At 35.3% G+C, this 22,079-nt stretch overlaps 1 protein-coding gene across 38 annotated transcripts in view; it reads right to left on the reverse strand.

Moving 5' to 3' along the window:
* Positions 1-5,338: 5,338 nt before the first annotated feature.
* Positions 5,339-22,079, reverse strand: part of LOC115212820 (cytoplasmic dynein 1 intermediate chain 2) — an 82,041-nt gene continuing 65,300 nt past the window's right edge. For 21 of the 38 annotated variants that reach the window (XM_036503760.1, XM_036503756.1, XM_029781553.2 and 18 more), the window contains 11 exons: positions 20,022-20,186; positions 17,399-17,558; positions 16,892-16,991; positions 15,472-15,597; positions 14,602-14,748; positions 12,706-12,819; positions 11,497-11,630; positions 10,280-10,424; positions 7,898-8,038; positions 7,312-7,437; positions 5,339-6,999 (listed from right to left, as the gene is read on the reverse strand). In XM_036503760.1, the coding sequence (XP_036359653.1) occupies positions 6,871-6,999; positions 7,312-7,437; positions 7,898-8,038; positions 10,280-10,424; positions 11,497-11,630; positions 12,706-12,819; positions 14,602-14,748; positions 15,472-15,597; positions 16,892-16,991; positions 17,399-17,558; positions 20,022-20,186 (1,487 nt within the window). In that variant the 3' untranslated portion in view covers positions 5,339-6,870. The remainder of the gene's footprint in view (positions 7,000-7,311; positions 7,438-7,897; positions 8,039-10,279; positions 10,425-11,496; positions 11,631-12,705; positions 12,820-14,601; positions 14,749-15,471; positions 15,598-16,891; positions 16,992-17,398; positions 17,559-20,021; positions 20,187-22,079) is intronic. The other 17 variants (XM_036503794.1, XM_036503779.1, XM_036503793.1 and 14 more) reach the window with 1 other exon arrangement.

The raw sequence follows: 22,079 nt of genomic DNA on the forward strand, positions 1-22,079 counted from the left end.
AAAAAAGGAAAATGTGTTTAATTAAATAGGATGGGTCAGACTTTCTGTATATACATACATAAATAAAATGTGTTTATGTATAGATTACCTCAGTTGTGTGTGTGTGTATATATATATATATATATATATATATATATATATATGTCTAACTCATGCTAGCATGGAAAGACAGGTGTAAAAACAAACAAATGAATATATATATGTACAGTTGTATGTCATTGAACTGTGGCCATGCTACAACACTGTCCATGCTTGTGTAAGAGTGCATGTGTGTCTACACATGAAGATCTATTAAGATGTAAGAAACTATATACATATATAAGTATCAAGTACTTGTGTGTACTTAAATGTATGTGTATTCTTATACATGTATGTGCACACAGGAAAATTTAAGTGCAAATTTTCCAGTTATATAATGTAACTTAAAGTGTGTATATACACAATATATGCTGTATGTCAATGTAGAAATTGTGAGACAATGCAAAAGTTGTTGGTGACATAGGAAGTATCGGTGAGTATGATTATATTTGTGTGTTTGTGGTGCATGTGTATACACACACTTTGTATGTATATAGATATACACATAAATATATGCTCTGTTCACATATTTGTCTGCCAACACACTTCAGGTTGTCAACAGATTTCCTTCATATCTAGTAATATCTAGAATGAATAATAATACTAATGATTTTTTTTGTTTATAATTATATAGTTCATTGTGTTATTTTATTTATTTTTTTTAATCGTTATTTTAAAAAACAAATTCTGTTATTTTTTACTGGATATTCTGTATCTAAAAATATTTTCTTTATTAATAAACATTAAAGATATTGCTGTAGTTGTCTCCCTTACTACTTGAAACTTTGATGAAGTTTTCGCTTTTTTTTTCACTACATAATAATATCTAGTTATCTTTTTATCTTTTCTAGCAGGGATTAGACGAACAGAAATGGCCCAAACCACTTCAGATGACCCACCACCTCTGCTACAATCGCCACTACCCCGTCCATCTCAGTAGGGGTTAGCCCCTTCCACTCTGAGCACTTCTCCCAATATAGTCTTGAGGTTTCTTTCCAAAATCTTTAGTGCAGAGTTCATTCCAAATCCCAGCCTGGTCAAGCTGTTTGTCTTACTCTTGTACTTTATAATCTGGTATTTCCACAACTTCGTGAAGCTGTAGATAGGCTGACTTCAAATCTGCTCTCATGGAAACCCTGTCATGTCCCCACTCTCTCCACATACATCCACAGCCTCTCTGCCAGTATAACATACTACACAGTTGTTCATCTTCCAAAAGTCCACCATTGGTTAAGCTTTATTCTTTGTTTATTGAACAACTGCCATCAGTGGCAGCACCCAATTCTTCACCTTTTCTTCCCAAGCCATTAAAATACCTTCCTCAATCCACTTTCCACCTCCCTCTTATGTTCAGCTGTCCACCACCTATCTTAAATAGCCCACATAGCAACACATTTTATTTTTCAACACTGGAGGCTCACCCTTCTAGAACCACTTGTCTCCATTGCTTGCCATCAAACATAACGTGGAAATTCATGTCTTCCATCTTATGAGGAACACCCACCCTTCCTTCGCTCACTTTGATAATTCTAGTTTTATCTCTTCTGCGGCACTCACAGCACATCATGCCCTTCCAAACCTTACCATTTCCTCACTGACCAAAATGCCTCCCAGCTTGTTGATTACATCCATCCTCATCACTTAACATCAAATCCTTTAACAGAGGTGGTTTATTACAATCCAGTGCCAGTACTTTACATTTTCTTCGCTCCCATTAATTGCTCTTATACCGCTCTTTCCACCCTAGCTATCCACAGGCTTTGCAATTACTAGAGCGGTTGTGCAGCTTGTCTCAACCAGCAGCTACTGGCCCATAAGTTTCTTTCCTGTTTCCCAGGCTGCAGTGAATCACTTTGTGACCAGCCTGGTCGCCAGTAACAGATCAATCCTGGTTTGGGCTGATTGGAGTTTGTTAATTAATGATTGTCTCTGGAGTCAAAGAAAGACAGTTCTACAATTTCTTGCTGAGCTGCCTGCACAGATGATTTGCTTATAGTGATCAAATGTTTATGCTACACACTAGCTCATTCATTATCGTCGTCGTCGTTTAACATCCACTTTCCATGCTGGCATGGGTTGAACGGTTTGACTGAGGGCTAGAAGGCTGTACCAGGCTCCAATCTGATCTGGCATGGTTTCCACAGCTCGATGCCCTTCCTAATGCCAACCACTCTGAGAGTGTAGTGGGTGCTTTTTACGTGCCACTGGCAAGAGGGCCAGTCAGGCGGCATTGATCACACATGAATGGTGCTTTTAACATGCCACCAGCACAGAAGCCAGTCAGACAGCACTGGCAACAACCCACGCTCGAATGGTACTGTCAATTCGGATAGCTATTCCCTTTGTTGGGTCGACATTCGGCAAACTCTTTCTCCCATTCATTTAGCAACCTTTCATAATGGCATCTCCAGGCACTATCCCCATTTTTGTCGTTTATATTCACATCAACAAATCAAGCAGACCTATGATCAAAAGGGTTTCAACCATGACCATCAATCAATTTTTTTCTAACAATTTATATCTAAGACTCCATTTCCCATTTTTTTTTTTTTTTAAAGACTGTAGATATTTCTATTTCAAGCAATCACTTCAAAGTTACTTATCACAACAGGTCAGTTTCATTGTCCATCTAGTAACTTGACATATGATCAATAGCATTCTAGCCATAACCATCCAAAATTTTTTTTTTTTGTAGAACACGATTTTCTTTGAGGAGTATGATTTAAAGGGGATTTGGCTGCTATTTTTAACAGGTGATAGCTACATCTTGAATGTCTGCCTCAGTCTAGCTACAATACTTTCATTTAAACAACCTAACCAACTAAAACTAGCTCAGAAATAGAAATTCTCTATTTTGAAGGAAGGCATGATTTCTGTTTTATAACTGCTGGTCCATTGGTGAACTGTGGTTCATAATTGGTCCAGAGATTGCACCCATTATTATTATTACTATTATTATATATCATTCATCTACAGTAGTAGTTGAATAATATTCTTAAGGCTGCAGTTAACTCACACAGCATCTGTCAGAGCTTGTCGCTAATTCAGTTCTGAGCTAAATTGTTAACACTTTTGAAGAGGACTGGTCTCTAGCTACATTTTGTCATAAAAAAAAAGCTGAGATTTGATTCAGTAGAAAAAAAAGTTTACATTAAAATTTGTAGCAATGTTATAGGAGATTAACGCCACAAGGTCAAAAAATTGAACCTAAGTATAATTAACTTTTTTTTTATTTTAAAAACAACCTATATTTTAATTAAGCTTAAATGATAGAGTTCAAATTTGAGGAATTTCATATCAATCTCATGCAATGAAGTTTTAATAGAAAAGAAGTTATGAGTGTTTTGTTTCTCAAATTTGAGGGTGATAATATAGTTCTATAAGGGGACTTTTGTATATGTCACCGGTGTCATTGAAATAAGGAAAAACTTATCAAGGACACTGCTAATTGACACATTTGACATTATTAATTAGCATAATAGCCTGGAAAAATGCAAGCAAGAGAAATATTCTTAAGATAATAAAACTGGAAAATTACAGGACAAGTTATTACATCTGGTAAAGTACAGAACAAGAACATTTTTACTTAAAATATTGCAGCTAAAGATAAAATTTGAATATTAATTTACAAAGTAACATTATAATGAAGAAATGTACTATCATTTTGTTAAATATTGACACACTAGAATACTTAAAAAATGAGAGCCAGAAGTACCAATATAGCTAAAGTTTTATGCAAAGTAGAATAGTATGGTAGGCAAATTCATTATGTAAAAATGGCATTGGGGGTCAAGTCTGAAAATGTGAAGACTTGGCAATAAATAATTCAAGCAAATTTTACTGTGAATTTGTTGTTACAGGTAGATTTCACTGTAACAACAAACTAATTTTTGTATTCTATTTATTGTACTAATTATGTACTATTATTTTCTATAACTTAATTAGAAACTTGAAAGTAATTTTAAAAAATGAATTTTTTTTCAAGTGCAAAAAATATTTTGAGTTATTTTTATTTTTAATAGAAGTAACAACTTGTAATAACATTTTTGGTTTTAATAGAAGCTAATATTTTCTAAATCTAAATATTTTATTTGAAATTTTATCCTTTGCTGCAATATTTTAGGTAAAAATTTTCTTGTTCTGTAATTTAGCAGATGTAATAAGTTGTCCTGAACTTTACTTGTCCTGTAATTTTCCAGGTTTATAATCTTAAGATTATTTCTATAATAATAATAATGAAATTATTGTATACAGTGCTCAGGTGCACCACAACTTGTCAGAAAGTGCATATAAAGTACATGCAGTAATGTAGAAATGTCTGGAAAGTGAACATGCTTGTGTGTGTATGGAGGGGAGAAAATCAAGTGTAGTGTTGGCGAATCTCAGGAAGCATGGAAGTCTTGAAGGATGCAGTGCTCCGACAACTAACAACCGATGCCGGCAGTTTGTTCCACGCTTCAGCAACTCTCAGCATGAAAAAATGTTTCCTGAAGTCATGGGAGCTGTGCTGTTTTCTTACTTTGTAAATATGTCCATGGGTGGAGTTTGAAGAGGTGCTCAGTGTTATTGTTTGTGCGATGGTTGATAATTTTATGTGTGTCTGCCAGGTCAGCTGCCAGACGTCGGAGTTTCAATGTGTCCATGCCCAGGGAAGTAAGGCGTTCAGGATATGGCAGATGCCTGATGGAGGGTATTCTTTTGGTTGCACGTCGCTGAACAGCTTCCAGATGATTGATGTCCTGGGCAAGATAGGGGTTCCAGACCGGTGATGCAAACTCCAGGTGAGGTCTTACCATAGCTATATAAAGCCGCAGATAGATAGCCGGAGAGCGTCTCACAAAGGATTTGGTGAGTGATGCCAAGACACCCTCAGCCTTCTTGACAATTTTGGCGATGTGTTTCGTCCAACGCAAATCACTGTCGACAATAACACCCAGGTCACGTTCACTTGAAGACTTTTTGAGACTAGTGTTGTGGAGGGAGTAGGTGGACACTGGGTTTCTCCTCCCAAAATGCATGGTGGTACATTTGTCCACAGCCAGCTTGAGTTGCCAGTCCATGATCCACTGCTGCATTGTGTCCAGGTCTGCTTGCTTCTCTTGCTCACATTTTTCCATCTAATTACTGATGTGTACATATTCATATAAAACCAAACCCCCAAATGCGTAAACTGATCACCATGAACCCAGTGTAGTTTGGAAAGACAAAAAAAAAGAGGCAAAAACAAGGTGTTGACAATGAGAGAAAGAGACAAGACAAATGTAAGCAAATAAATTTATTTTGGTATTACAGAGAAACAAAATGCTTGGCATGGAGTGGTTGTTACAGAATAATACATGTTCCAGCGGTAAGTAGTAACAGTAGTTGACACAAGAAATGTCTCAACCTACTGTAACACATCAAGGAATTATTACCCAAGAGGAATTGAACAACAGAAGCAAAATTATCCCCAAATAATAATTATATTAGCAGTTGAATAACTACCAAATGATATATTTACTGTCCAGTTAATTAATGAAATGAACCCCAAAGCTAAATTTCAAATAAACACCTATGGTAACTAAAAGTGTGACCACAGTCAACATTATTGAATCAATCCATACAACTTTATTGACTAGTTAAGACATGTATTGTAATTTCTTTTTAAACTTATTTCTGCAGATATATCTTAATTTCATTAGGTAGCTTAATGCAAATGAAGCATATAGCATTGCTTTATGTAACTAGCTTGTGTGTGTGTTTGTTAAGGATGGTTATTGTAAATGTTAAAAACACCTTTATATTCACTCTTTGTCCCCTGCAGGCACAGGTTATATTATATCACAAAATAACACAAGTGAATGACTGTATTATAATGATTACAGTTAGTATGGCAATGATGCAAAATTGTTTTATCCCCAAGTCAGAACAATCTTATTAAGTTTCAGGCTATTATTGTAAAGTGTTTGGTTTTGAAAGAGGAGAAATAACTGCAATAACAACTAATAATACATTGTAATACTAATGCTGCTAATAGTAATACAGTATTTATCAAGCAGAAAGTGTAAGATACAAAGTTGGAGATTATAAAGTAGAAAAAATATACATGTCTCATCTTTCACTTTGACTTTAGTTTCAACTTTATTAAACATTTTTTGATTCAAAGCAAACATTATTTGTATTGTGGAAATATTTATTGACTAAGAGAAGGGAAAAGAAAACAATCAAATTAACTGTAAATAGCATCCATTTCAGACATTCCTATTTACTGCAACTTGCAACAGAAATAACAGCCTAAGTTTATAACAGAAGAACTTTTATTATATTCTGTTAAATGAAAATACCTTTCTAGTTCTAATTTGAAAATGAGAAAAAAAAATAAAGGGAAAAGAAATGGCCATATGACAAGCATGTTGGGAACAAAGATAATATGTATTTATATAATGATAATATCACATGCATTTCTTAAGTCCTTCTCCCCAACAATCTAAATACATAAATTAGACCATTATTTAAAAAAAAAAAATAACAGAGTCTCTCTTTCTTTTGTGAAAAGTAAAATGAAATAAAAATGCCAGCAGAATAAATGTAATTTATCTGATAAGAAAATACGAGGCTAACTTAAATCAGGGCAGTTATTCACCCAACCAAGGTCACCATCTGAAGTCCGAAATGCGAAGACACCATTCAACAACACAACCATCTCTATCTTTGTCTCTTCTTCCACTGATGTGTGCCCTTGGGAGCTGTGGACTGCTGTTTATGTTCAGTAGCTGTGAGGGAAACGATGGAGGGGAGGGGGGTGTTACAAAATTACCGCAGTGGCACTGTCATTGATCCCATAAACGAAGAATCTTCTTCTCGTTCAGCAGCATGACTCTTCAGTTCTTGCAACGTCTGTCGGAAACATGACCATTCATCGTTCTTTGGATTGGCAATATGCTAGAGGAGAAAGAGAAAAATTCATATGAAGAAAGCATTTAGCAAACACAAGTACTGCACACACACACACACACACAGCCTTATTACACACCCTCACAATTTTATTTTCATTTGTCAACTACACAACTCCTTGTCTTACATGACTAACAATCTCTCCAGGTGACACCATACAGGTGTGTTCAGAGTTTCTTTGAATGATTGTTAGTTAGGTGTGGAATAATACAATGCCTACATAAATAGTTATATTGATGTGCAGGGGTAGAAAAAGAAAACGTTTAAGAATAAAAAAAGAAGGTAAAGTAAATCACCAACCTCGCCCACATCATAAACATTAATACGTCCATTGTCATCACCAGCTGCAATATGATGTCCACTTTGGTGCCATCTACACCGATTTAGAGCAACATTATTATCAGAAACAGCTGTAGCAGTTGGGACCTGTAATACACAGAATATAATAACTTTTAGATAAAGGTAGAAGCTTTGAATATTTTCATGAATCTTAGGTCTTGTTATAGTAATGTTGGGTGTGTAAACCCTTGCATGTACAAAGGGATGCTGAAAAGTTCCTAGTTTGGGGTTAAAAAAAAAATACAGGAGGATCAGTTAATTATGATTTTATTCAACATATTCCCCTCTCAGATTCACACTCTTATTGCAGCAGTCCTTCAGTTTTTCTAAGTCCTGTAAAAGAACTAGGAATATTGGGCCTCCAACCAGGCCTTTTGTGATACCCTTAAAGGCAGGAACGTTTTCAGCGTCTCTTCATATATGTACATAACCACGAATATAGGTGTGTATGTATACACAGAAACACATACATACACTAAATCTATTTCTTTGTTTCATCATGCAAAATGTAACAGACTTAAAAGACCAGCTTTATAGCTTTAATTACCTCAGTTTCGTTATTAAGGTGCCACAAATCCAGTCGGCCCATTCCATCAACACTAGCAAACATGGCTGGGTGTATGGGAGACCACTGTACATCATAGACGTAGTCACTGTTGTCTTCAAATGAATGGATGTATTTCGAATCCTGCAAGAAATGAAAAGAACCAATTGATAACATAAATAACCCAGCTTAGATACAATCAGTGTTAGGACTTCATTTAATAATGGAAGACTGAAATGAAAAGGATACTAAAGAATAAAAAGATATTAAACAAACAAAGGTACTTATGTGGGATGTCAGTACAGAGACTGAAGTATTGGTGACACAGGTACAATTAGTAAGTAAAGTCCACTAATCTAAGAAGCAGTAGGGCATACAGTATATCAAACAACTGTTGAAGCTTTTGAGTACAGCTTGGATGAAATGGATTCTACTGTTGAGTTATACACTACATAAAAACATAATTTTAAGAGGTACAGCAACAATGCAGTGGTTTAGAAAATGTTATCATTTTAGTCCCACTTTCCATACTAGCATGACTTGGATTGGTTATCACAGTCTCAGTGAATTTTTATTTGGAGTTACTGCACTCCTACACGAACTTGGAACCAGATTTCACATAAAGTTTTCTTGACACAGTTTCTACAGCTAGCTGTTCTTCCTAAAAATCAACCAAATTACATGGTGTACTAAATGCATTTTATTGTAATACCAGCACTAGACAGGCTGTCATCTCAACAAGACAAGACTAAGTGTCTTCTTAACACCTACATTCTTTTTTTTTATCATTCCACAATCCCATTACAGAGTGTATTGTGTGGGTGTATTTTATCACAGTACTAGCACTAATGAGGTTGCCTTGAACTCTGCAAGACAAAAGGATTCTCACTGCTCAATATTTGTATAGAATAATATGATCAAGACAAGCAATTGTAGTTAAGTTTCTTGCTCAGGGATTGATAGAACTTAAACACTGAACAACCAGAAGCAAAAGTGTGTTGCCCACAATTCAGGGAGCCAAATAATAATTTGTTTTTGATTTAAGCACCAGGCCAGCGATTTTAGAAAGAAGGATGGTTGGCAGAACTGATGCCAGTATCTGACTGGCACTTTATTTTGTCAACCCTTAGAGAGATGAAAGGCATGGGATTTGAAGTTAGACTTAGATTTGAACTCAATAAACCAGAAAAAAACTGCAAGGCATTTTGTTGTGCACTCAAATAATTCTGCCCATCCAGTCCACTTGACCCTTTAACATTCAGATTACTCTATCAGCAGTAATGCTTATTTATGTACATTGTTTTGAAGTAATCATATACTGTTATGTAACTATGAAATTTTCCTGAGGTAATTGTTAATTTTTTAGAACGATATTGTAGGATTGGTGAGAAACCAAATCTGGCCAGTTTGAACAACATAAAGCAGGTAGAATATTTTGGCCAGATATGGTCAGTTTAAATGCTAAAGCATTAAATAATAATGATGATTCCTCCTTTCTTTGCTTATTTAAAAGAAGTTAATATTCAATAAATACATCATCCAAAACAAGCCAGCACGAAGAAATAATATGAGATGATGACAATACTGAACCACAGAGAAAAAAAAGAAGACTTAAAGCATTACACATCCTAGTTTACTCAGAATAGGGAAATGAAATGTAGCATGCAATCCCCTTCCCTACCCATACTTCTACTGTAACTTCCAGAGGCTCTTTCTCTCAAATGTTCTCATCCTGCCTCATTTTCTCTCATTGCCACCCATCAATAGCTTCTCCACCTTCTTCATACTTCCCCACCTCAGGACTATTTCCATGAACCCCACACGTCTCCTTTCTTCAAGGAATCTAAAGATTCTTCACTCTGATCTACTGCTCCTCCCCAGCCCTCTTTCCTTTGCACCTTCTGCCCATAAACACACACCCTTATAAGGTAGGATTGCCCTAGACCCTCCCCTACACAACCCACCTTATCATCTTTCCATCACACTTCTCAATAATCCCTGTCACTAATCCCTTTCTTTTCCTCTATTCTCTTTTATATCCCCACCCACTTTCGATTATCACCCTTTGCAACTATAAATCTATTACCCACCTACAATCATCAAATACTATTTTTCTATTCTCACTCAGTTATAGGGGCCAATTTGAGCCCTTGGCCTTGCAAATTACAAGGCACTCTTCACTACTACAAGTTCCATGAGCAAAGCACCCAGTGCACTCCGTACATTAGTTGGCATTAGGAAGGACATCCAGCCATAGGAACTATGCCAAAATAGATACTGAAGCATGCTGCAGTCTTCTAACTCATCAAATGCTATCAAACCATCCAACCCATGGCAGCATGGAGGACAAGCATTAAATGATGATGATGAAAACGATGGACTTACTCGATTACTCCACAGCTTAATGGTCCAGTCAAAAGACGATGTCAGGAAGTATGGAGAGAAATCTATCTGACCAGGTACATTGTGGCAATCAATTCCAGTCACAGGGCCTTGGTGACCCTCAAAGGACTCAGTTATACCAGCTTTACTGAAATAAATAATACACAGATTATATAACACACATGTTTCGTACAAACTTCAATCTATCAGTTTAGGTTAAAGTTATATTAACTAAAAGCAAGCTAAGATTTGCCAATACTTATATATATCAGTTTTAAATTGTAGACATAATGACACCAAGGTATTGGAATATCTTTATAGTTGATCATTAGTAGTTACCTAGATCATAAAGAGCTGGAAAAATACTACAAAGTATTTTGTCCAATGGTCTAATGATTCTACTAATCCATCACCTTTAATAATAACAACGATGATGATGAGAATCAGATGCCTTCACAGTGGCAGAGAATGACAGAAACTTTCCTTAACATACAAAACACTTCTAGCTCCTTCACTGAAACTGAGACAAGAGACAGAAGAAATCTCAACTGATCCGCCACATTACATTTGATACTGTGTGAGAAGCCTGCCGTTCAGAATAGAAACTGACATGACCTCAGGATCCACAACCTACACATCAATGCATGCAGTACACCACTTGTAGCAAGATGAGCATCTAGTATAAAATCCTGCCTCCAATAATTCTCTGCTCAGTCTATGACAGCAAGGAAAAACAGACATTAAATAAATGAGTGTTCTTTACTTTTCTTTAGTGATTTTTTCATCCTGTATAGTATATAGAGTACAGGCATTCTATACAGGGATTTAAAATTTTTAACTGGATTAATAAAGATCAAATAAATCTACTTTAGTAGTGTATTAATTTGTTTCTATTAAATATAGTTTCACTCTTTACTTCTCGTTGTTTATTTTATAAAAGTATATATGTAGCCTGTATCTAGAAATCCAGACATCCTCTGGTACCTGAGCCTACTGGATAAGTGGCTTTGTGTGTGTACTATTTTCCAACAAAACTAAATCGATTTTCATAAACTGAACTGTATGTAAATTATTCTGTTTAATTTAAGCACTGTTAAAGTTTCTTCACTGCTAGTATTAATAGAAATGGGTTATGAGAACAAATCAGACAAACTGTTCCATTGAGTAGATAGATTATAGTTAATTTTGAAACAGCTCAGAAAAAAATAACATTTACAAACCTGCCATGCCGAGATGCTGTGTAAACTGTGCAGTCTTCACTACCAACAACAAAGTTGTTAACGTCTCCAGCTAAGAAGGAGAAACAAGTCACAGCAACTGCTTTGCTTTGACGATGTTGAAGTTCCATGCTGTCCTACAATATAAGACAAAAGAGAAATAGTTCTTAGAATACAGACATCTATTCACTGACAAATCGCTTTAAATATTTTATGTTAATGTTGTTTACCCCTTCATTATCTAGATCTATGGTCAAAAACAGTCCTATCAATCATCCTGCCTTTTTAAGGCTATCTTGGACTATATTATCCCACATGTCCTTCCTTGTTGAAGTCAGTAGGTTGTGATTTGAGGGAGATATAGTTGCTATTTCAAATAGGTCAAACAATTGTCTTAGATGGCCCTTAATCAACCTATAAGCTTAACTATCTTCATAAGATCTCAGTTCCTCCAAAGAGTCATCATCATTGCTGCCATTATTGGCATAATCAGGTCGAGCTTTCTCAGATATGCATGATTCTGTTCATATATTCATCTCTACCTTCCATGCTGTCTGATATTTCTTCTCAATGGCATCCAAAATTATCTGTTAATTGATAGGCATATGTCTTCACAGCGCAGCTAACCTGATTACAACTATAAGTTTATATGTAATATTCACAGTTATGATCTACATATATAACTAATATTTCGCCAATTCCAGAACACAAAGAAGGAACTTGAACTTGGTTCAGTTTGTGAAATATCTCCAACTATTTATTATTCAGCCACCGTCATATTATGTAATTACACCAGGAAATTACTAGTACTTCAGAGCATGTTAACAATCAACTGGAGTAAACCTAGTCAACTACCACAATCCCCTCCTCTAGTCCCTTCTACACTAAATATGAGTTTCCAATTGGCTAATTAATCCTAAACTAGAAGCAGAGGTATCCACAGAATGTTTATAATGGAGCAACATTAACTAATACTTCCTTCCTTTCAATGTCCATTGCATTCTTCCAACAAGAAAAATTTACCAAATGGAATGTTAGGGAAATTGAAGAATGTAATGGAGTAATTAATATAATTTATAGCCGAGAATGTGAATTAACAAAGCTAGAGAAAATTAACATAATTTAGAGTCAGGCAAGTGACACATGACAATCCAAAGATCCAAACTCTGTGTCTCAATGGCAATACAATAAGAAAAATAATAAACTTCTTACTTGAGGTTGTGATAACATGTCCAAACTCCAGCAACAGATCTTGCCATCGGTCGACACACTGATTAAATTGTGAGCATTCTGGGTTCCAACTACTTTGATGCAATAAACAGGATGCTGTCAAACAAATAAATAAATTAATTAATTAAAGTGAACAAATGGCAGAAATGTAAAACATATTTAAGCTCTCTCTATAACATTTATCATCATCGTCGTCGTCATCGTTTAATGTCCGCTTTCCATGCTGGCATGAGTTGGACGGTTTGACAGAGGGCTGGCAAGCCAAATGGCTGCACCAGGATCCAATCTGATCTGGCAAAGTTTCTACAGTTGGATGCCCTTCCTAACGCCAACCTCTCCAAAAGTGTAGTGGGTGCTTTTTACATGCCACCAGTGCAAACTAATAACAGGCGCGTGTGTGTGTGTGTGCATAATGTGCACACATCTACATCTGCATTCTCTGGTATAGATTAGGCAGGTTATGTCAGTTCAAATCAGTTCTCATTCAGGGCTACTGCTCTCCTAAAGCAGATCAGAGAGCCCCATCTCGATTGTATATTTCACTTTGTGGCTTGGTTTCTACAGCTTGAAATACTTTTTATCATCATCTACTTTACTATGTGTACTGGGTACATTTTCTCATGGCACTGGCGCTAATGAGGTTGCTTTATACCCCTGTACTGGTGTATTTAGTCTCAGTGAGGCTGCCTTGTACTCCGTTCTGGCATACATGGTGCCAGTACTAGAGGGGTTGCCCTGTACTACATGCTAGTAGTCCATAGTGCCAGTATTAGTAGGGTTGCCATATAACTCTTAAGATTGAAGTGTCCTCATTGCCCTATGATGTGTCTGGTTGCTCAAGCCATATGTAAAATGACAAAGTAGGAAAAAAAAACACACAAACAATATAAAATCCCATAAAAATGTTCTGGTTGAAAATATAGCACTGTTCACATCCAGAATATCTAAATTTACATTCAGTACTAACAGTGAATCTGCACATATGTGCATACATTTGCCTGTATTGTGTCAGCATCTTTGCACCACATATGATTGCACATGTACGAGTGTAAGCCTACTTTTGGGTGGTATAAATACACCTTGAGTGAGTGAGATCTAGCATAGGCTTGGGCAGACCTAAGTTTTGTGAGTGAAATGGAGTAGATGGAAAATATGCAAAAACTCTTTTAATGGATTGTAGCTGTAACTGACAAAAGCAAACCTTTTCATGCTATCATACTGATTCTGCTCACATCAAGGTAAAAATGTTTGTGGAATACTCAACCACTTACACTCTAATGAGTAGGTAGTATTGTTGATTAAACAGCTGGGATACTTACTGACACAGTCACAAGATTAATTTATTTTTTACATATCAAAGTAAAGTAATTAAAAGTAGTGGTATCACCTTCCTCTAACTTGAGTATATGCTCTGACACATCTTCATCATTAACTTCTCTCTCTTCCAACAAGAATAACCATGTGTCTCCCCTACAGCAAGACATCTATTCTTGACTCTTTATCATGCTTTAACCCCTGATTACCAAGTATAAAGGCACTGCCCTCAGTGCTACACCCCACTTAGTGAAGGAATCTTGTCATGTAAGTTATTTGGTGACCTCACTTGATGCTAGTGCCATGTAAAAAGCACCAAGTACACTCTGCAAAGTAGTTGACATTAGCAAGGGCACCCAGCCATAGAAACCATGCCAAAACAAATACTAGAATTCAAGACAGTCACCAGCTCCTATTGAGCTGTCCAACCCATGCCAGATTGGGAATCAGACATTAAATGGTGATAATGAGTAATGACAGGTAAACAATGAAGACTAAACAAGACAATATGGTGGAGTAAGAGATAATATTTGAAGGAAATTAGTGCAGTGTTACTGTACTTACCGTGTGAGCAGCTGCAGTGAGTGGAGTACGTTGGACAGGAGTTCGTTTATTGACTCTGTTGTCCCACAGAACAATTTGGCCAGAATAGGTGCCTCCAACTACCAAATTTGGGTGGAAATTGGCAAAACAGCTTGACATCACAGCAGACTAGAGTGAAGTGGGTATAAAAAAGAAAGAACAAAGAATGATTAACAAATATTACATATACAAACGTACAAATGTAAGATGACAGTTCTAAAAGATATGTAAATGATATTCAACCAAGTTTCAACATACACTTTTTGTGTAGACTAACTTTGCAGTCATCATCATCATCATCGTTTAGCGTCCGCTTTCCATGCTAGCATGGATTGGACACAATACCAAATATTTAAACTTCAGTGCATGTTCCATCTGGCATGGGAACTACAAAAGAGGCCACAATTAAGATTTGAGTATAGCAGGAATGTTACAATTGGACAAAATAAGGTTAAAATAAGCTGAAGGACTGAGGAAATTTAAAATGTCACCCCAACTGCCTCCTGTGTCGATGGCACATAAAAAGCACCCACTACACTCTCGGAGTGGTTGTTGTTAGGAAGGGCATCAAGCTGTAGAAACATTGCCAAATCAGATTGGAGCCTGGTGGGGCCTCCTGGCTTGCCAGACCCCAGTCAAACTGTCCAACCCATGCCAGCATGGAAAACGGATGTTAAACAATGATGATGATGATTCTCGACAGCTTTTGTCAGTGACTTAATGACACATGTGACAAACGACTGAAAGAAACTTACTGACTGATCTCATGCAAAACAATTTCACATCTCATTACATATCAACTGTAAGTTTTGATGACTTAAAAAATAAGACAGAAAAATGTTTCTGACCTACCTGACAGTGAAATGTAAATTCAGGTGTGTCTTTCTTGAACTTGGAGTTCCAGACTAATACCACACCATCTGGATCATGTGGAGATTCTTCGTTGGCATTATAAGAAGCAACTAACAATTCAGGATGCTGAAAAACAAACATGAAATCCATTAGAATAATAATTTGTGGTGTTTCTAATAGTAGAGAGAGGGTTTAAAGAGTTATGCCATAGTTCTTGCCAAAACTAACACTATATGTTAAATATAAAGTAAATATGAATCAAATACAAATTGTTTTAATTATAATACAGCTTAATCTGTAAAATGGTTCACTCCCTGACGTTTCTAGGAGATATTACAAGGACACATATTCCAGGTATATGAAGAAATACTATTTTTAAAATTATATATAGTTTAATTTATTATACATTTTTAAGATTACTGAAGGGGTTTATCTGGTAATGAAACTGGTCCAGTTAAATATGTTCACAAAATAGGTGTTAAGAAAAGTTATGTAATTATAACTGGGTTTAAATTTTTGAAGAATATTCAAAATTTGACCAACTAAACCAAATGGAGACATACTGTGTACAAGGCATCTCACCTCCAGTGCTGGAACCAACTATGTTCATTTAAAAGTGAATAGTGAGCAAGGCTACAATGAGCGAAGTTACCTATCTAGTACTAGTGCCATGTAAAATGTACCAAGTACACAAAGTGATTGCCAAACGAGCAGGAAAAGTTTAGGTTATGAGATCCTTTCAATTCTGCCTTGCTGAGGTGCTATGAGAAAATTCACCTCGTAAAGGTGCATACTCTCTCTGTACAGGGATTATGCCAAAGGAAGGGAATCCAACCTCAGAAACCAAGATATATGGCATGTACAAGCTCTAGTCTTTAGAAGCAGTAGCTCCCAATAAGAAAAATTACTTGGACTGTGATAATTCATCCAACCTATGCTAGCATAGAAAGTAGGAGTCGGCAGCAATGATATTTTGTATGATGAAAAATTAGACAAAAGGGAAAGAAATAGAAGCCATCATCATCGTCAACATTTAATGTCTCTTTTCCATACTGGCATGGGTTGGACGGTTTGACAGGAACTAGTAAGGTTAGGGGCTGCACCAGGTTTGATTTCTATGGCTGGATTCCCATCCTAATACCAACAACTTTAGAGAGTGTATTGGGTACTTTTTACAGGACACCACCAGCATAAATACCAATATTTTTTTATGTAGCACCTTGGTTTTAGGGCCCCAGGCACCTTGGTAAGTATTACTTTAAAAAATTTTTTAAATTGAAAATATTATCATTTGAGAAAATTGTTATGAAAAGAGACAGCATGGAGATAATTGAAGAGAAAACAATAATAAAAAAACAAGGTAAAATAATATTAAGTATATAATAAGTCTCACTGAAATTTCAAATTAGAAAGAACAAACCTGAGTTGACCAATCCAAACTAGTAATGGTTCGATGCTTTGACCATCTTTCATCAAAGAAATACCTGTTTAATTTCAGACGATCTCCAGCAAACTGGTCACTGAAAGAAGAAGATTAGATAAAGAGTCAACCCCCAAAAAATAATGGAACGTGATGAGGATGGTAGTAAAGCATCTCTAAATCTTTCATATGAAAAATATATAAATTGTAATTGACTCAGGGAAATACTCAGCAACAATTTATAGAAATGAAAATTTCTTGGATATAAAACTAATGTATATTTTCAGAAATGACACAATCCTTAGATTTCTGCATTATATCTAGTTTTCTTTCTTGTTACTTCCTTCAATAATTTATATAAAAATAAAACTGAAATTATACTGCATCATGCTATAATGAAAAAAAAAACTTTGGAAAATAGGTTTAAATTTATAAGATTGTTTTGAGCAACTTCACATGTACTGAAGGGTTTGTCAAGTAGAAATTTATACACAAAATATTACTTACTCATCTTTGCCTTCTTTATCACTACCAACATAATCAATGTACATATCTGTCTCATTTTCAGCAAGTACACGCTCAACAAGACGAGATGAACGATTGAAGAAATTCTGGAAATCTTCAGAAGACAAGATCTGTTTCCTCTCATCGTCACTCAGTTCTTTGACTGAGAGTAATGGTAATAAAACAATGGTAATAGAGTCATAGTTAAAAACTTGAGTAGATTGTTCAGTTTATGAGAGAAAAATATAACAATGATTTCTACCTTCTATGACTAGTTTTGTCATGCTAAGTCACATGGTATTGCAATAAGTTAACATTTAAAGATTGCTACATGACCAGGAGATGAAACAGTGGTGTGTTGCACCTTATAAAATTACAATACATGCTGAACTTGAGACTAAAGACTTAACAGAATCCACAAGTTAATCTAAATGTATGTGTCTAGCAACAAGTGAAATCATGACAGTTTTACTTTTCTATTTGACCTCACAATTCCTTACTACAATAGCCACTAATAGACAAAATCTCTAATTACAACACAAATATAGAATAAAACACTGATCTTGGGTTACTGTTGATCTTAAAACCTCCTGCTACAAAATTTACTGCAGGATCTCCAATGACATCAGCTCCACAGCTAATCCTACAACCTATATAATTCAAAACCCGTTGGTCCACACTATTCTCTTTCTCTTATTACTGTTATTTCATACATTACAGACCAGATACAAAATAGCTGTTCAATTTGTTTCTTAACTACTCTCAACTGCATCTTCTGGAAGCACCTCATATCCTTGATAGTTCAAATTATATTCTGATCTCTTAGTCTATGAAAGTCTAGGATGCTTGACTGGTACTTCATTGACTCTGGAAGGATGAAAGGTAAAGATATCCCAACAGGATTTGAGCCCAAAAGATGAAGAGCTAGAATAAATACTGAAGGTATTCTGTCTGAAGTTCTAACAATTCAGTCAATTCACCAGCATTAATAATAATACCATCCACCTTTATTTTATTTGTTTACTTTTCAATTTTTAAAAATGTTTTTCCTTTTTCTCTATCACATGACTTTCTCTATCACTGGTGTGCTTCTTTTAGTGGCCTACCAATGTATACAATACATTTCTCTGCCCTATGTGTCAGGAAGACACTTGGAAAGAAATAGAAACAGAATTGAAAGAGGATGCTAATGAAAATAATGATAATAATAACACAGCAAATATTCTGCTCAATACCACAGATTTGCTTGTCAGTTGTTTGACCTGAACTAATTGAGCATGTCCCTTAGTGGCTGACAATATGTGCATCGCCATGTGTTGAAAAGAATTCTTTGGGATTTGGATAATTCACCTTTAGAAACCTATGTTTCATTCAACATCCTTAAACAACCTTATTCAGGGACCTTTTTTAGCTGGGTCCCACCTGCAAGGTCAAGTGCTGTTTATCTTGATATGAGATCACCATGTCATGCACAAATGATTGTGATGCATGTGCCTGGTGTACCATTATCAGACATTTAGTCATGATGGGTATACTGGGCTTCGTATATTTTACCCCAGTGTCATTTTGATGGCATGCACTGCTCTCTCACTCAATAATAGTAATAGTTTCAAATTTTGCTACAGGGCCAGAATAATTCTTTCTAAAATAGGCACAAGGCCTAACATTTTAGAGGAAGGAGCTATTCAATAACATACATATTTATTTCATTAACTCTGAATGGATGAAAGGCAAAGCTGGCCAGGATGAAATTTGAACTCAGAATGTAAAGATGGAAAAAATACTGCTAAACATTTCATCTAGAGTGCCAACAATTCCGTCAGCTTGCCACCTTTATAAAATAATGGTTTCAAATTTTGGCACAAAGCCAGCAATTTCAGGTTAGTCGATTATATTGACCCTAATGTTCAACGGGCACTCATTTTATCGACCCTAGTGTTCAACTAGCACTTATTTTATCGACCCCGAAAGGATAAATGGCAAAGTTGACCCTGACAGCATTTGAACTCAGAACGTAAAGTTGGAAGAAATGTCGCTAAGCATTTTGTCCAGGATGGTAAAGATTTTGCCTTAATAATGATAATTTTGAAATCCATTTCTAGCATAGGCACAAAGCTAGAAACTTGGAGTGAGGAGGTTAGTCAATTAAAGAGACCACAATAATTTGCTGGTACTTCATTTTACTGACCCTGAAAGAATGAAAGACAAAGTTAACCCCAGTGAGATCTGAGATTAGAAAGTAAAGAATTGGAACAAATATCACAAGCCATTTTGTCCAATACTCCAGTGATTCTGCCAACCCAATATACCTGATGATAATAATTCTTCCTACTATAGGCAGAAGGCCTTAAATTTAGTTGGTGGGGGGTAGTCGATTACATCAGTCCCAGTGCTTGACTGGTGCTTATTTTATTAATCCCGAAAGGGTGAAAAGCAAAAATCAACCTTGGTGGAATCTGAACTCAGAATGTAAAGCCAGAAGTAACGCCAGCATGCTAATGATTCTTCTAGCCCACCTTAATGACGATTATAGTGGAGATGATGATGATGGTCCTGATGATAAAAATGATTGCAGAGAAGAAGAAAATGAAGGTAATTCATAATAGTGATGAAATAGTTTACTTACTCCATTTTTCAACTTTTGACTCTTGCTCAATTTCTTGCTGTGTCTTGGCAGGCTGCACCATCTCAACATGTGGCATCTTGTGTTGATGAGCAGGTGTTGTTTCACTGGAAGCTTCCACAGAGTCCGTGTCGTCATCTGTGTGCCCATTATCGTCATAAACAAGAACTAAATGGTTAATAATTTCAAAGGCTGTCCCCATACTCTTGAACAAGGGTCAAATTTTAAACAAGTTATTTACTACATTGCATGTATGTGTGTACACACACACACAAGCAGACACACACGCAGACACACAAATACATGTGCACTCATATACATAAATATTAATACATTCTCCAGATAAACATCAAAATGAAAAAAGATTTAAAATGCAATAAAACTGATAAAATGAATTAAACATTTTTTTAAAAATAAATTTACTTTACATTTCTTTGTGGCAGTGAAAAGTATGGGGAAAGAATAAATTTTCAAATTACAAGTATGGGGAAAGAATAAATTTTCAAATTACGTTTCTACCTTAATTCTTTGAGCTTAACCTTACAACCTGCCCTCCTAACCAGACCAATCTACTTGGCTATCATAAGTTACACCTATGTTTATTGAGTTGAGCTCCTACAAGTCTGATAACATTATCAGATGTATATATATATATATATATAACATTTACAAGTTGCCAGTTTTAGCTTTGATGTATATTGTTTTGAAATACATATTTTCTCCAGAATTATAAGATTTTGAATAAACTTTCCAAAAATGCTTAGGAAAAACTCGAGATTAAAAAATTATATATATTATTTGAAAATATATTATTTAAAATCAGATAGCAATTAATATTATTATAATTATTTTAAATATTAATGTGTAAATTTAATTAATACAAGTAAGCGCTGACAGAATTAAGAAAATAAATAGCATTTTTACATATGTAATACTTAGTAACATTTTTTAATAGCAGACATCATATCACATAGCTGCATCTACAGGCTATTATTGACTCAAACTGAATAAAATGTGAAGTTTACATTAGAATTAAGCTTAGGCAGAGTAGAGCTAGCATGCCACAAGGTTATAAAATGCTGGAGAAATGCAAGATAGCACAGAAGCAGTGGATTTATTTTTTGTATTTTTTTTTAGCAGATCTTGATTTTTAGTAGGAAAGCAATGATATATAAAAAAAATTGAAATAAAATACTGGCCTTCTGTGAATAAACAGAAGTAGTATATAGCAATTATTCGTTAGCTTTGGCTAAAGCAGCCCAAGGCCAGAACTAGTTACAGGCCTTTCTTGATTTTCTTTTTCAGTTTTGTCAAAAGACACACACACACACACTCTCTCTCTCTCTTTCTCTCTCTATATATAAATGAAAGATAAATCCCTGGAAAATATGCACACACACACACACAAACACACATATATGTGCAGAAATTTAATCATTTGTCTTCTGAAGATGTGAGAGTTTATCTGCTGATTTCCTCATCCAATCATTGTATGAATATGCATCCAAGAAGATATGATTATTACACATAAACTGCTACTTCTATTCTCTCATAAAACTAAAATTAGTCGGCCATTTTAGATATTTACTTCACATTTTAATACACCATGTCTCTCAGTTTAACTATAAAAACAATGCTCACAACTTAATAAACTGAACCAACACAAGACTGACACTAATTGGTTTTACCAAACAAACACCACTGAACCATTTCAATAATAACCACATTTACACACAGAAACTCTATAATTAGTATTATATCCTATAGCTCCATTCAAAGTATATTTTGATATTGCCATAAAACCACCTTCATGGTTTTCTTGATCTTGTCCACAGATGTTACTCAAAGTTTTCAATATGCAGATGTAGGTAGTATTTGTTTTCATCATCTATCTTTTAAAAGCCCTTGTTTTGTAATTTGTTATTTTTCTTTTCCCTCTGATTTAGTAAAGACATTTTTAAATATTTAAGGTGGTTTAAATTAAAGCAACATGGAAATAGAGATAAAAATGTTCATTCATTTCATTTCATTTCTACAAGATAAACATCAAAGAAATCCTTG

Source organism: Octopus sinensis, linkage group LG6 (assembly GCF_006345805.1).
Source record: "Octopus sinensis linkage group LG6, ASM634580v1, whole genome shotgun sequence".
Lineage (NCBI taxonomy): Eukaryota > Metazoa > Mollusca > Cephalopoda > Octopoda > Octopodidae > Octopus > Octopus sinensis.